At 31.7% G+C, this 16,660-nt stretch overlaps 1 protein-coding gene, 1 long non-coding RNA gene and 1 other non-coding gene across 4 annotated transcripts; 2 read left to right on the top strand and 1 right to left on the bottom strand.

Moving 5' to 3' along the window:
• Window positions 1-10,056: 10,056 nt before the first annotated feature.
• On the top strand, window positions 10,057-10,127 carry TRNAG-CCC (transfer RNA glycine (anticodon CCC)). The gene has a single exon. It is a non-coding gene; the product is annotated as a tRNA-Gly (tRNA).
• A 1,315-nt stretch (window positions 10,128-11,442) lies between these two features.
• LOC114297300 (zinc finger BED domain-containing protein RICESLEEPER 2) lies at window positions 11,443-15,936 on the top strand. 2 transcript variants are annotated; one of them, XM_028241699.2, is made up of 4 exons: window positions 11,472-11,592; window positions 12,966-13,048; window positions 13,191-15,201; window positions 15,325-15,936. In XM_028241699.2, the coding sequence occupies exons 3-4, from the start codon at window positions 13,191-13,193 to the stop codon at window positions 15,336-15,338; spliced, it is 2,025 nt and encodes a 674-aa protein (XP_028097500.2). In that variant the 5' UTR covers window positions 11,472-11,592; window positions 12,966-13,048; the 3' UTR covers window positions 15,339-15,936. The 2 variants fall into 2 exon arrangements, with proteins under 2 accessions (XP_028097499.2, XP_028097500.2); XM_028241698.2 differs by lacking the exon at window positions 12,966-13,048 and having other exon boundaries at window positions 11,443-11,592.
• LOC145795501 (uncharacterized) lies at window positions 15,726-16,280 on the bottom strand. The gene is made up of 2 exons (XR_014336544.1): window positions 16,150-16,280; window positions 15,726-15,935 (listed from the first exon to the last, which is right to left on the bottom strand). It is a non-coding gene; the product is annotated as an uncharacterized LOC145795501 (long non-coding RNA).
• Window positions 16,281-16,660: the final 380 nt, after the last annotated feature.

Here is a 16,660-nt window from a genome sequence, read left to right as displayed (position 1 = left end):
TTGGCAAAGCCCAGGACAGCTGGAGGCCATCTGGGCATGGAGGGCCAATGACATTCGGGCACATGGCAAGTGAAACACAGGCCACATCAGCAGACAAAGATCTGCAGAGTTATTGCCACAACACATCACCATTAATGCAGCCCATCACAGCATTTATTACGACAATACCTCCCCGTCGGAAGCCCCCTCACCCTGAACAAGGTAAGCTACGGCACAGGCTTTCGGCGGAAGGGGGCACGTCGTAAGGGACAGTGAAATGATTACCAAAGGATATAAGCAAGAATCGAACACAAGAGGAAGGTTAAGCTTTTCTTTCTCTCTCTCTCTCTATACTTTTCTTTCTTCCACTACTGATTTGCTCGCCGGAGGGTTCACTGGGGGACTACCCCGTTCCCCTTTGGACTTACTTGCAGGTCATCTGGTGGAACCATCCGCCTGGAACGGAACTTGAAGAGCTTGGACCAGCCCGACCCATCCACCTAGGACGAACTGCATCATCAGTATGTATTTACAATAAACCAAACCAAATCAGATAGACAAAAATAAAATTAATGGATAAACATACCAGATTGAACAAAAATAGATGGTTGAATAAAAATTAAACAAAAAATCAAAATAAATAATTAAGAAAATTATAGCAAACATACCAGATTGTGTTCTTTGAAGATCCCTCTGGAGATGCTTGAGTTTTTTGAAGATCCGGTTTGAATCCATCGCCAGATTTGAGTTTCAAAAATCGCGATCACCTCAGATCCACATCAACAACCAAAAAATTAAAGAAAAAAAAATCAAAGCATATATATATAAGTATGTATATAGATGGAGATCGTACTAGATATATATATATATATAGATAGAGAGAGAGAGATGAAATGGGGGCCGATTGTCTAGAGGTGAAGACTTGGGACCAAGGAGAGAGAGAGAGCGAGAGAGAGATCGGAGAGTAAAAAGATCAGAGAGTAAAGAGATTGGTGAAAACTTGAGCTCAAGGACAGAGACGCTCAGACACAGACAGACAGAGACGTTTGGATGATGAACGACAGCAAGAGAGTGAGACAGATAATGAAAATAGCTTCATAGGTAGAGAGAAAGAGAGAGAGAGAGAGACGTTTCAATCATGGAGGAGGAGAATGGACTGGTTTGAGGAGAGAGAAGACAGAGAGAATGAGAGAAAGAGTGAAAACAGACAGAAGGGGAAGGCAGAGTGAAAGAGAGGAAGACAGAGTGAGAGAGTAAGAGGGAAGACAAAGTGAAAACAGAGAGAGAGGGAGACGAAGACAGTGCATATCGGTCGAAAGGATGAGGGTGGATTATTCTAGATAGTACATATCAACCATTGATGGTTTATACGTAGACCGTGGAGATGGTCTGATTGTGTATAAAAGAGCCATTGTGCTCTGTTTGTTTTTTTTTTTGAAAAAAAACAAATTAATTTTTTTTTACAACGGCTATTTCTCCCAAACGGTAATATTTTAAATTTCTATAAATTGAAACCCTCCATGTCAATTTTATTTCACACAAATATTTGGATTTATTTTTTATTTTCTCCGCTCTTCTCTAAATTTGATTTCATAGCAAACCTCTAAATTATTTTCTTTTTAGTTTTTTTATCCAATCACTATGGAAGGTTCATCAAAAACAAAGAGAGAAAAATCATTCACCGTTGAAGAAGATATGGCAATTTGTAAATCTTGGTGTCACATTTTGGAAGACTCAATTGTTGGCAATTCGCAATCATATGCTCACTTTTAGGGGAGAATTTACGAAAATTATTGCTTGCTTCAGAATTATCAGTCTAGAACACAAAGTGTCTATTCAATCTCGATGGGATATAATCATGAAATGTTGTAACAAATTTCAGGGGTATTTAGCGCAAGTCGAAAATCTTCGCCCAAGTGGGATTTCTCAAGTTGATATAGTAAGTTTTCATCTTCAGTTATTATGTTTAGTTTCTTATCCTGGTATCGTATAAAAATTAACTAATTAAATAATGTTTCAATTTTTTTGATACAGATGCTTCAAGCAAATCTGTTATACCATCAAGATGAAAACAAACATTTTGCTTTTGAACATTGTTGGCCAATCTTGCAAGACAATATCAGGTGGCAAGATGTAGCTCCTATGAATAGGGTAAAGTCAAGGATGCATACAGCGCTTATCCCTAATTCAGCCCCTGATTCCCCTATAGATAACTGCATTTCTCTTGAAGACGATAACAGTCCAAGTATTGGTAACAATTCAACTGTTGGTGAGGGCAATGTCTCTGCAAGGGGTAAAAGGCCTATGGGTAGGAAAGCTGCAAAAGAGTTATTTCGAAGAAATCAAGTCGTTGAAACCGAAGTCCATAAAATGAGCATACAATTGGAGACATTTAACCAATACATTACTGAGAAAGAAAAGAAAAAAGAGGAAAGAGGAGAAAAAATGATTCAAGCATTGCAGGAGATCAAATAACTTGAGATGAAAAGACATGACTTTGAGATAAAAAAAGAATAACACAAAATTATGACTACGGACATTTCTCATTTGGACCCTTAGATGAAAGCGTATTACACAATGCGAAAAAATGAGATTTTCGCCAAGTGGTCCTCAAATGTAAGCATCGCAAATTTTTATTTCTCATACATCCTGATGAATAATTACGGGATAATGTATTTTTAAATTTTGTAATGTCATTTAATTTTTGATGTAATTGTTAGTCTTTATTTGCAATGTCATTTTTTATATTTTTGAGTATTTAGTATTTTCACAATGTAATGAAATTTTTCAATAAAGTATAATGCAAAAAAATAAATATATTTTTTCGACTGAAGGCAATAAAAAAGATAAAATAAAAGGACATTAAATGAAGATAATGTTATTATAATAAAAAGACATTAACTGACATTAAATGACATTAACTATCATTAAAAAGATAAAATACAAACTTAATCTAACTTTCTAGCTCGGGACCACAAGTGTTCAATTAGATCATTATGAATTGCATTATGGGTTTCAGTAGATCTAATCCTCTGCCAATTCAATATAAGTTAAGCATACTCCTCATTCGGATTGCGTGACACTTGACAACGGGTATTACTGGTATCAGTCTCAAGTTGTACTGCACTATGTTCATTTTCTGGAATATCACACTCGTTTTCAATAATCATATTGTGCAAAATAATGCACGTCTTCATGATGTAGTACAGATCCTCATCACTTCAACCTCTAGCTAGAACTCTGACAATATTAAATCATGCTTAGAGCACTCCAAATGCCCTTTCGACATCCTTCCGACATGCCTCCTACATCCTCGCAAATAGTTGTCTCTTTGCGCATTAAGGTTGAGATATTGTTTTCACAATTGTTGTCCAACGAGGATAGGTACCATCAGTAAGATAATACCTCATGGCGTACGTATGATTATTAATGGTGTAGTTGGTAGCAGAGGCATGTCCTCTAGTTAATTCAACAAATAAAGGCGACTTGTCTAGAACAGTAATATCATTTAGAGAGCCAGGCATGCCAAAGAAAGCATGCCAAATCCACAAGTCGTAGGAGACAACTGTCTCGAGTACAACTGTTAGTTTGTGGTAGTGTCTAGTGTAAGCATCGGCTTGGACAGTTGGACATTTATCCCAATGCTAGTGCATACAATCCAAACTCCCTAACATTCTAGGAAACCCGCGTTGCTCTCCCTCTTGCAATAATCTGGCGACATTTGCTTCATTTGGGGATCTTAAGTAAACAGCTTCATAGGTAGCAACAATTGATCTGGTAAAAAAATTCAAGGCTGCAATTGTAGTACTTTTGTCGATTCTAATGTACTCATCTACAGCATCAGCAGGCAGGCACACCGTATTGCAAGATCCAAAGTACTGCAATCATCTTCCGTACACCGGATAATTCAGGAGCACTAGTGGTATCACGGGTTTGGATGAAGTACTCATTTACTTGTTGAATATCATGTAAGATACTAACAAACAATGACCGCCTCATTCGAAAACGTCCTCGGAAGTATTCTTCTAGATAGACAGGATTATCTGCAAAATAATCTCTATAAATTTGTTCATCACCTTTGATCCTCTCACGATTAATGTATCGACGACCACTTATGGAACCAACACGTCTAGTTTGTTGGTTTAGGCTTAATGTTTGTATTCTTTGTTGTTGCGCTGTGAACAATTGCATCATGATGATATCATCATCAAGTGATGAAGATTCATCAAAATCTCCATTCAATATGGCTTTAGTCAAATTGTTCATTGTAAGTGGATGGGTGAGTGGGTGAATATGAAAATTGTAGAAAACCTTGTGTTATGTTTATAGAGAAAATTGTGGGTGGGTGAATAATGAATGATTGTTGGGTAGGTGGATGAATAATGGTTGTTGCTGGGTAAGTGGATGAATAATGGGTGATTGTTAGGTGGATAGTTGTTAGTGAATGAATGCTGGGTTAATAATGGATAGTTGTTGGTGATTGGTTGTTGGTGAATGAATGATGGATGATTGTTTGTGGGTAATTCGTGATTTTTTATTTTTTATGTGTAGTTAAAAAAATTATTAAATATGTAATGATATGTTTTTTGGTTGGCTGAATTATATTTAATTTTTTTTTTCAATTTTTCAAAATTTTTTATTTTTTATATTTGTCTAGTTGGGAATAATATAAATATATAATTTTTTTTACAAACAGGTAAAAATATGTCACAAAAGACAAAAAATAAACAAAAATAAAATCACAAAAAAACCTATATCCAAACAACACCTACAAGCTTAGAGAGAAAGTTGGTTGATATTTGCCAAAATAGCAAATGACCATTGGAGCACCATTGCTATAATTTGGTTAAATAGTACTATTCATTGCCAAATTATAGCAATAGCAATAGCATTATAGCCACAATGGTTGGAGATGCTCTAAGATAAGGAAAATGACAAGAAAAATAGAAATCAATTGTTTTTCATTTTAGTTAGATTTTTTTACAATGTAAGCATGAATGACTATTTATCAGCAAATATTTGTAAAAAAAAAACTACTAAAACTATCCATTCTTCTACCTCATCTATTTCATTCACCATGATCTTCCATAACTTCCTTCAACCTCCACTTTATGCTCCATGTTCTCCATCATCTTTCCATTTTTCATAACTTCTCATAACCTCTAAATGAGTAGGAAGGTGCCACATGTTTTGCAATTATATAAATAATAAATAATAAAATTGTAGATTTATGGTGCCAACATTAACCCTCTGCGGCCATTAAAAATGATGTTTACTTGAATTTTTGAAGGGTCGAACCAAGCACACAACTTATCTAAGTAACAAAGTGTTTCAGATAATGTCAACAAAGTACTTCGAATGATATAATAGTACCAAATGTTCACAATTTTGTCGGTTGAATGCAAAAGCCATTGTTTGATTGCAATCGAAGCACGCATAGTATCATTATTTTGTGCTTTTTGTGCTTTAAAAAAAATAAAAAATAAAATGGCCATCAATTTGAAAAGATAAGTCATTCCTAACTACTAATTTAAATGCATAGATTTTCCTAACCAAGTTCAGCATTTCCAATGGCTAAGTTGTTCTTTAGTGCATCAAATTCATCAAAACAATTTTTAAAGATGATTGTTTTATTAGCCATTTCATCAAAATTAAATTTTGATGTGAACCACAAATCCAAAAAAGGATTTGGAATACCAAGAATCATAGTACAAGATGACCTTAAAAATTCAAACAACTTGATATTTTGAATAATTTCAAAAAATTCAGATTCTTGAACATTAAATTGTTTATCATTCTTAGCCATGTTTTGCTTGAGAATATGTTCTTTAGCCAAATAAATTTCATCATTCATTGACAAATGGGGTTGTTTTTCTATTTTATCTATTAATGGATTATGAAAATCCTCCATGTGAGTTTTATCATTTCTTGGTCTAATGGGTTGTTCCATTTTAGCCATTAATAAACCAAACCAAACCAAGCCTTAAGTCCGATCAAATGTGATCGACTACATGAATCTTTCTTCTCCACGTAGTTCTATCAAAGGTCATTTCGTTAGTTAAATTAAGTAGATTCATGTTTCTATTTACAATACTAGCCAACGTTAATCTAGGCCTACCCGGTCCCCTAACACTTCCATCTAATTGTCACTGCATCACATTTTTTCACTATTGCCTCTATTGGTTTCTGTTGAATATCGCCGAACCATCTCGATTGATTCTCTCTCAACTTATTTTTTATCGGTACGACTCACACCCATTCCCGAATACACTCATTTCTAATTCTCCATACGAGTTTAAGAAAATCCTCCATGTGAATTTCATAATTTTTTGGCTTAATGGGTTGTCCATTTTAGCCATTAATGGCTTATGAAAATCTTTTATAGACATCTTATGTCCATGGTTTGACTCTCTAATAATGGGTTTTTCAACCCTCTGAGTCGTATATGGAACATTATTTTTGACCATGCTTGGCTTAACAACATGCTTTTTAGCCATGTTATTTTCATAAGTTGACTTTTTAAAAATGAGTTTTTTGACCCCCGAGCCATTGATGAAATCAACTATTTGCTTTTGTTATTTTCAACCATTGAAAAATTCTGAAAAAATTCACCAATTTTGGCCATTAAAGCCTCAGTTAAAGACTTGGTAGTAAGAGTTGACAACTCATCATTCAATTAGCGAATTTTCATATCAAGTTGATAAATTTCTCCAATTAAATGATATTTTTTTTCTTCTACCAAATAATATTGTAAGGGATGAAAGTTTATTTCATCAAAAAAATTGGTCTCTTATTGAAGATCCAAAATTTTTTGTTTATGGTAAAAGATTTAATCTATGCTATTTAGAATAGACGGATCCAATTCATTTTTCATTTCTTATACTTGTTGTCCCACTAGGCGTGCCAAAAATATAGTTTTTTTGGCTTTTGAAAGTTAGAAATGTAATTTGAGCGTGCCAACAAGAATCAATAAGTCATTACAAAGATTAATAAATGCCAACCAATTAGTCAGACGATTGCTTCAAAATTCTTTTAGCCTTAGTGAATTACAGCTTCGAAGTAAAAGAAACAAGGAAAAAACAGTATTATAAATCAAACTTCATTAAGTAAACAAGAGTTTACAATTGTACCTTCACACTTTCACAGTTTTGAAGGGAATTACAGTAATGGACTAATTTAGAACTACTCCTAGATATTTGAAGTGCAGTACAAGAAAGTAAAATACTGGAATTTAAAGGACTGTAAAATTATAAAGTAAATAACTGGTTTCTGGATTTGATCATAGGGTCTCTGCATTATCAGCATCCTGCTTTATTTATAGGCTCTGAAGATAACTGTCGAAGTGGTTAATAATTGCCGAAGTAGATGATAACTATCAAAGTGATCCCCATGATCACTGAGTATGGCTTTGAATAGTTTGTTTCCATTATTCCACTCTATGATTAGGCTTCCCTCCTGAATTTGAATTTAAATTGTAAGCAATTGTCTGGTTACGTCACCTTGGGTTTCTTGATTGCTCTCATGTCTCGCGGATCCATTACCACTGCTATAAAATTGCCACTTGTCTGTTGATGATTGGAGACCCTTGCTGATTCCCCAAATTGCCCCTTATGATCCACGTGTCAGGCCGTGATAGGTTTGTACAAAATATATAGGCAACAGAAATGAAAGTATAAATTATAATTAAAACAGCCAGTGATCTTATTGTAGAGGCAAAATTTCAATGAATATATATATATATATTCTTCAATTATATGGCACAAATTATTTGCAACAAAGCCACTTCAACACAATGTCTAGTCTTCAATTATATGGCACAAATTATTTTGTAAGATTTTGCTTTTAATTTAGATAAGTCATGTACTTTGGATTTGTTAAGCAAAATTTAAAGTAAAATGAAAAAAATTCAAGAAAGTAAAATGATTTTTTTTTTAAATAAAAAATTCCTTTTTTTTTTTGGGGGGGGGGGGTTTCAATTATAAAAATAATAAATAAATAAATAAAAAATTTTCAAAAAAAAATGATTACTTAACCTCCCCTCAACAAAAACAATAAAAGTTAATTTTTTTTTGAAGCCAAAATTTATTTAGTTTCAGCTTTTTTAATTTAATTTTTTAAAAATTTAATTTTTTATTTTTTGTGAATATTTTTAAAATTTTAAGTATTTTTTAACTTTTTTTAATATACACCTTATATAAAAAGTAAAATATTTTTAAAAATTAATAAATACACAATAATACGAAAAATATACTGATATTTTTTTTTATATTTAGTAAATTTTTCCCCTACAAATATTATACTTTTTAATTGTATTTATATTACGTATATCTAAAAATTTTAAAAATTGCTTAAAGTATTAAAAAAATTCAGTGAAAACAAAAAAAAATTATGAAAAATAATTTTTTTTTTTTTATTTTCTGAAAAGTGAATTCATGAAACTCAAACTAAACAAGCTGAATATTATCCCTCTAATTAACCACTAAATTACATAATTACTCTCCCAAAACCCTATTGTCACTTATTTTCATTTTTGAAATCAATTCTCTCTCTCTCTCCTAACAAACTATCGTCGCTTCCCTCCCTCTCTCTTTTTCTATTCCCTCTATATTACACAGCTTGAAATATTTTGAAAATACCTATGCATTTGTAGCTTGCAAACTCAAATTTTTGTACCTTGAGCTTCCATTTATGATTTGTAAAAGAAAAGATTTTGTGAATATAATTTGAATACTTATAAAAATCAATGAAGATAAAAGGCTTCTTTGCTTAGGACTCTTTTTTTTTTTTTTTGCCTAAATAAGCGCAAAAGATAAAATAAGTTAAATAAATTATACTTTAAAAAAAAAAGTAGTTAAATAAATTAATTAAATAAAATATCACATTAAAATTATAATCATTTTATTTTTTATCTCACAAAGTTAAAAAAATAACTCAAACAAACTTTTTAGTCTCAAATTAAAAAAAGTCTCAATTCAAAAAAATCAATTAAAAAAAGTGTTTGCCAAAAAGTAGCTCAAAGTTTGGGATACTGATAAATTTTCTGGTTGTGTTTGGCAGAGTTTTGTAAATATGATTTGAGAGTATGAGTTGTATTTTGAGTTTGTGAGTTGTAGAATTATAATTTAAGTGTAGAAAATTTGTTTGGTTATGGTTTTGAATAGAGTGTTGAATTGAATGTGAAATTAAGTTTTGAAAGTTTGATTTGACATGTAAAGTAAGAAAATTTGCTTGGTTATGAGTTTTGGAAAAAGTTTTTAAAACTTAATTCAAATTGTTATAACTCATAACAAAGCACACTATTTTTACACTATTGAAAATTCTGATCAACACTCATTACTAAACTCTTTTTAAAATTTAATTAAAAAAATTTATTATTAACAGAAAATAATATTAATCAATTTTTTAATTGAAAATACTACAAAGGAAATAATTTTTTTTTTCAAAATAAATATTCAAAAAATTTAAATCATAAATATTTAAATAATTTATATAATCTAAAAAATTTAATAAGTAAAAAATTAAAATAAATATTCAAAAAAATTAAATCGTACAAATTTAAATAATTTAAATATTCAAAAAATTTAAATAATTTAAAATGTTAATATTTTAAATTTAAAAACAACTGTACACTCAAATCGTAACCAAACATATAAAACAAAACTCAATTAAGAAATTATTTTTAAAACTCATAACCAAATACATAACTCGAAACTCCATACTACTTTCACAACTCTACACTCAAATCGTAACCAAATACATAACAAAAAATTAAAATATTTAAAAATATTTTTATAAAATAGAGTTTGAATTTATTTTTATAAAATATTTAAAAATATTCAAAAAATTAAAAAAATCGTAACATATTTAAATATTTAAAATCTTAACAAAATTAAAATATTGATTTGAATTGAGTTTTGAGAAATAGATATAGAATTATGATTTGAAAGCTCAAAACAAAACAATACACTCAAATTAATGGGTGGAATTACAATTCAAATTGCTTACCAAACGGAACGTTTGTTTTTCAATTTATAAGTTTTGAGTATGTTAAACTTGTGATAAACGCCATCACCGTAAGCGCATCTGGTGTAGTGGTATCATAGTACCCTCCCACGGTACTGACCAGGGTTCGATTCCCTGGATGCGCATCATTGATACTTTGTGGAAATTACAAGGTTTTCTTTTGTTTTGTTTTTTGATTGGTATAATTTCAAAAAATTGATTTGTTCGAATAATAATATAATGACTTTTACTTTTTTACTTTGTAGAATATAAAAAACTGATGCTGATTGAATTTTTGCTTTTTTTTACTTGATGACAAACATGCTTTTGATTTGTTTACTTATTTAGCAAAAAAATAAAAATAAAAAACAGGACTTTTTAAACATCCAAACAATCTCATAAAACTCTCTTTTATAATTTAATTTGATGGGCAAAACTGTCATAAAAAAATCGAACAATTTAAACCAAGCAAACATTCATTTTTAATTAATTATTTTGATTTTTTTTTACTTGATGACAAACATGTTTTTGATCTATTTACTTATTTAGAAAAAATAAAAAATAAAAAATTGGACTTTTTAAACATCCAAACAATCTCATTAAACTCTCTTTTATAATTTAATTTGATGGGCAAAATGGTCATGAAAAATTGAACAATTCAAACCAAGCAAACATTCAATTTTAATTATTTATTTATTATTTTGAAATGAGAAGTGGAGAAAAAAACGAGTGAATCATAAGAATTATAAAACTAATATTTTTGCCTATTAAGTTAGGTACTAATCGTGATGAATTTTACTCCATTGAATCTTATGAAAAAAAAAAAAATGCTACGAATTAAATTATGAAATTGATAGGTTAGAATGAAATAAAAAATAAAGAGAGCCACTATCCGTACTTCATTTTATTCTAAATATACTCCCTTCTATGTATAAAGAAAATAGTATATTTGTAACAAAATGAAATGGAAATAGCAAAATAAATAACAATAATTTAGAAATAAAAGCGAAATTAACCTATTTTAGGCTTTTCCTTTTTGGGTGGGTGATTTTTGTATTAGGCTTTTCATCATTTTTTTTTTTTTTTTTTGTGCACGCACTTATTTAAGCTAATAACATTTTGATTATTTGGTTTCTACTTATTTAATTGAGAATTGAGGAGAAAAAGTTGTTTTTAACAAAATCTACCATGTTTGTTGACAAGTAGTTAAAAAATCACTTTTTTTTTTTCTTGGAAATTTTTGTCTCTAAGTAATATTTTTATTTTTATTTTTTAGTTTAGAAAGATCTAAAAAGAATAAATAAAAAAAAAATTCGAAAGACAAAAATCCCTACCTAAATTTTCTGAATAAAAAAAAGACGAGTGCTTTTTTAATATTTGCCAAACGCATATAGTAACATTTTTCTAACAACTTTTATTTCAAAAAACAAGAAATTTATTTTTAAAAAAAATCTGCCAAACGAGCCCTTATTTCAAATTTTCCTTTATTTATTTTCCCATTCGTTCAAGTCTGCCCACCAACTCGCCACTGATCGCAATTCGCAGCTCACTTCTCTACTCTCAAATCGGTTACCGCCGGTTGAAACTGCGCAAAAATCTTGAAAAATTCAAGTAATTTCTTTATCTACATTGAAGAACTCATCAATTTACACAGTATAGTAGGTTTCATTCTAGTTTGTTCCCACCATAGAGTCTAGATTTCTACTTTTTTCCATTTGGTACTAAAACTGTATAATTTCTTGATTGATTTCCAATTTATGTAAAATTATGTCTGTAAATCTTGTTCATGTACACATACATTCATTGAACACACACAAACATACATAAACATACACTTGTGTATTTTAAGATTTAGGGTGTTCAGTTAATTAGTAAAACCAAATGGGTAGACTCAATTTTTAGTTCCTTAGTAGTACTATTCATGTGTTAAGGGTCATTGGTAGGGCGATAAATGAACCAAATAGCTCGAGCTCAACTCGTCGTTTGAGATCTGTTAAATAAACAAACCAATCTTGAAGACATTTTTGGAGCTTGTTAAAGTTTTTAAACCGGGCTTGAATAGTTAATTGTTCGTTTGGCTCGGTTCAATAAGTCTAAAATTATATAAAAGTACCAAACGACTCGAGCTTGGCTTGATAAAAGCTCGTTTGAGGTCAGTTCGACAGTTTAACGAACCGAACTTGAATAAATTTTGAAACTCGTTAAAGTTTTCAAACCAAGTTTGAACAGTTAACTGTTCAGCTCATTTGGCTCGTTTTTCACCCCTAGTCATTGAGTTATGAAATGAGATCTATTTGGTTCATTGGAATGAAAAAAACAATGCCCAATAAGTACCCATTAATGGGTGTTTGGGAAGGGTTGCAAATTCAGTGAAATAAAACTCATTTCCATGTTTGGTTCACTAAAATTGATGAAAAATGTATTACCAATAGAATTATCATTCATCATTGTAAGCGAATAGTCGATGTTGAGGTTAAGGAATAAGCATTCTATTTTATTTCATTATGGTGAACCAAACAAATCACAATAGTGTGGTGTATGACGATTTCGTTTACAATGCATTTTCTATATTTTTTAGTGAACAAAATTTGCGAATGGATCATTCCGGTCATTCCATTTTACCTTTATTACCAAATACTGCCTAAATGTTCTCTGTTTCTCATTTGCTTCAACACTTTTAAACTTTGGAAGTAGTTGTTAGTTTAGTTAATGTACTGTGGAATTACTTTATGCACTAATATTTTTCTTTAAAAATGTACGGATACTGATCTGTTTGGTATATTATTTCACAATTTTGTTTTATTTTTTTTGGTTCTTTTTGCGTTTTAAGAATGATAAATTGTGATTTTATATAGAAGATTCCATGCACGCACCATGGTTACTTGTTAGTCTTAAGCATTGGATTCAATCTGTTGTTTCTCTTTTCTCTTTTAAATATAATATTTGTACTCATGAATCCCTTTGGTTTGCTGTGTCTAATTTAGACCAAGATATTGCCCCAAGTCACCTAAACATCACTGTATACAGCCTCACTCATTGATACAACTTGAAAACAGCAGTTTCGGAGGTGATGTTTACATTTTTTTGGGGTAAAAAATAGTGCTGTGAAAACTATATTGACACCACTAGTATGCATATCTTCAATTACAATGCTCATTATTCACCAAAGTATTAAATTTCTAATGGTACCACTGTCTTCTTTTGTTTAGATGTTGGATGTAAAACAAGAATATGTCGTGGATGCTACTCCTTTGCAAACAAGAACAGGTGAAAAGAGGAAAAGAGAAGGCAGGTTAAGATCTAAGGTTTGGGAACATTTCACAAAACTGGAGAACATGCCTGGAAAACGCGAAGAATGTATGTGCAATTACTGTGAAAAGCTATTCTCTTGTTCAAACAGAGCAGGAACAACCCATTTGAAGCGTCACATTTTGCACAGACAGTGTGCAGTTTACAAGAACGAAAATGAGGACAAGTCTCAATCACTTCTGAATTATGCAAAGGCGAGCTTGGAGCAAGCTAGTAATGTTTACCCATGGAAATTTGATCAAGAGCGTAGTTGGCGTGACCTTACAGAACTTATAATTAATTTGGAGTTGCCATTTAATTTTGTTGAAGATCCTTCGTTTCAAAAGTATATTTTGGGTATCTACCCGAAGTATAACTTTGTCTCTTCAAACATGGTGAGGAGTGATAGTATAAAATGTTATGAGATTGAGAAAAACATTTTGAAGGAGATTTTGCAAAGTTCAAACCCCAGGGTGTGTTTAACAACTAACGCTTGGACCTCTAGTCAAGGCCTGCAGTATATGGCACTTAAAATTCATTTTATTGATAATGGGTGGAAGTTACAAAAGAGGATCATTAACTTTGTCATGGTTCCGATTGAGGCAAGTGTTGACAATCTTGCGGATATTATTAAAAATTGCTTGCTAGAGTGGAATATTGAGAAGATTTGCACCATTACATTGGATGATAGTACTGCAAATGATCTTCTTGCAAGAACCCTTTCAGGGCATTATTCTTCTAGAGGCTTGCTATTACTCCAAGGTCGTGCTATTCAGGTGCATTGTTGGGGTCATGTTTTGAACTCAATTGTTCAAGAAGGATTGGATGAGATTAAGGACTCAATTTGTAGAGTTCGCAATGCGGTGAAATATGTGAAGGTATCCCCTAGGAAAAAAGTTGAATTTCTTCAATATGTTGATCAAGAACGTATTCCTCGAGGTAAGATGTTGGTTTTAGATATTTGCACATGGTGGAATTCTACATACAAGATGCTTGGTTCGGCTTTGCATTATAGGAAAGCATATGATCGTATGCGATCATGTGACCCACACTTTAAGGATCCACCTAGTCCTGAGGATTGGGAGAAGGCTAAGATTGTTCATCATTTCCTTGAATCCTTTTTCATTGTGGCTAACACATTTTCCAGAACTAAATATTGTACAGCAAATGTGTTCTTTCAAGAGGTTTATAGGATTCTAATGTTGTTGCGTGAAACAGCCACTGATTTAGGTTCTTTACTTGGAAGGATGGCATTGAATATGCTAGTGAAATTTGAGAAGTATTGGATAGAAAAAGAACCAAACATTTTACTTTCCATGGCTGTTGTTCTTGATCCTAGGTTCAAGCTTAAGTATTTGAGGTTTTGCTACAACAAGATTTATGATTCTAGATTGGTAGGAGATTTGATGGGTCGTGTGGAAGATGAGCTTCGTAAACTTTTTGGCGAGTATGTAGCTGAATATGAGGCTTCTCGTATGAAAGACACTTCTAGTCAGAGTTGTGATAAGGGTATTTCATCGGTTACGAGCCCCTCTTCTTTCAAGATAAAAGCAGACTTAATGGAAGAGTTTTACAAGTTTACCGAGGAGGAAGAGATTTTGGAAATTAAGATAGAATTAGATGTCTACATGGAGGAAAAACTCCACCGAAGCAAACTTTCAAGTGATGAGGAAGAATTCGACATTTTGCAATGGTGGAAGGCTAATTCTTCTAGGTTTCAAGTGTTATCTAGGATGGCACGTGACATTTTAGCCATTCCCGTGTCTTCACTTACTTCAGAGTGTGCATTTAGTACTGATGGTAAGGTTCTTAACAAGTTTCATAGTTCATTGCTTCCTTCTACCATTGAGGCATTGGTTTGTACCCAAGACTGGATTCGAGGTGAGCCGGTGCAGACCGAATTTGAGGAGGAAATGGATATGGCTTTTGCAAGTATGAGTAATCTCATTTTTTAAACTCTAAACTTTTTTTTTTAACGTTAAATTTTACTTCTATTTTATTTATTTATTTTTACTGTTGATTGATTATTGATTTTTGTTGTTTGAAATTTTCCAGCCCTCAATATATAAAATTTTAAAGCTCGAGGGTTTTTGCTTACTGTGCGATCGGTTCACCAATTCGAAGGGGTCTCAGATTAGCAAATATGCTTGCAAGTCTCAAGTTGGTTTATAATATCCATGTTGTGTTGCATGAGAGTACAGTTCTCTTGAGAATGAAATTTGAAACATGTATATTCAAATGTGCGAAATGTTGAAAGCATTACTGGCAGTGTGCAGGGAAACTTTTGATCATATGACTTTGTCTACAAAACCATAGCTGGTGGATTTTGGGGAGCTGGATTTAGAGTCAAAGTTAACTTTTTGATTCTCTTCTTTCTTCAGTAATTAGTTCTGTCAGTGTCGCTCATTCAGTTACCACATTTTGTGAGTTCAGTGGTGTGGCTTACAGCTTTCTGAGGTTTTAAGTGGAAGAACATAGGAATTTAGCTCGGTGAAGACAATTCAAGAGTGGATGCAGTTGCCCTTGTTCAAGGCTTGATGTATTTGATATACTCTGCCTTTGTTGTCCATTTGGGTAAATCCCGAGTTATATTGTAGACTTAAGCTTGTTGTGTGGAATTAGATTGGCAGATGGCATAGAAATGCACTCGTGCCATTTATAGGAACCTTAGGCCATGTTTGTTTGGGCGGACTGGATTATCATTCCCATGACTAATAGTTCTAGGACTACGAATCCGTTGGATTATGTATCATATCTTAACTAATAGTTAAGTTTAAAATAATTAGTCCGTATTTCAATTGCTTAACCAAACATCGGATTAATAATTTTATTGGACTATTAGTCCAATCCCAAGTTCATGTCCACCTAAACAAACATGGCCTTAATGTCATCAACAGCCGTTCCTGCTTTGATTTCTAAGGCATTGGCTGCACCGTGGAGAGTGCTGGTTGCAAATAAATACTGCCAAACTTTTGACATATCCTTGTTGAATTTCCCTTTGGAGGTGTTTGGTTTGAGGGATTGAGGGGTGGGATTGGACTATTAGTTTATCTGGATTAATAATTCGTTGTTTGGTTCAAAATTTTGGCATCGGACTAATAGTCCCAAATCCATTGGACTATTGTGTCCCATGGGGGGTGGGACACAAATGGAGGAACAAGGGGAATATGGGATTAGGTGATGAAATAATTATTTTGACCTTCTATTATTTAATTGTGTATTATATTTAGTAAAATTCAATAAAATTTAAATGTCTCAATTTAAAAATAAAATAATTTTATTTAATTTTTATTGATGTATTATTTATTTAATTTTTTAAAATAATTTTTTATAGATATTTTATTGATGTTTTATCTTAAAATTTTATTTATATTTTATTTAATTTCATTAT

Source organism: Camellia sinensis, chromosome 7, assembly GCF_055761805.1.
Source record: "Camellia sinensis isolate YWXY chromosome 7, ASM5576180v1, whole genome shotgun sequence".
NCBI lineage: Eukaryota > Viridiplantae > Streptophyta > Magnoliopsida > Ericales > Theaceae > Camellia > Camellia sinensis.
The sequence above is the reverse complement of the archived record's forward strand: the minus strand, read 5'-3'. Positions and strand labels throughout refer to the sequence as shown.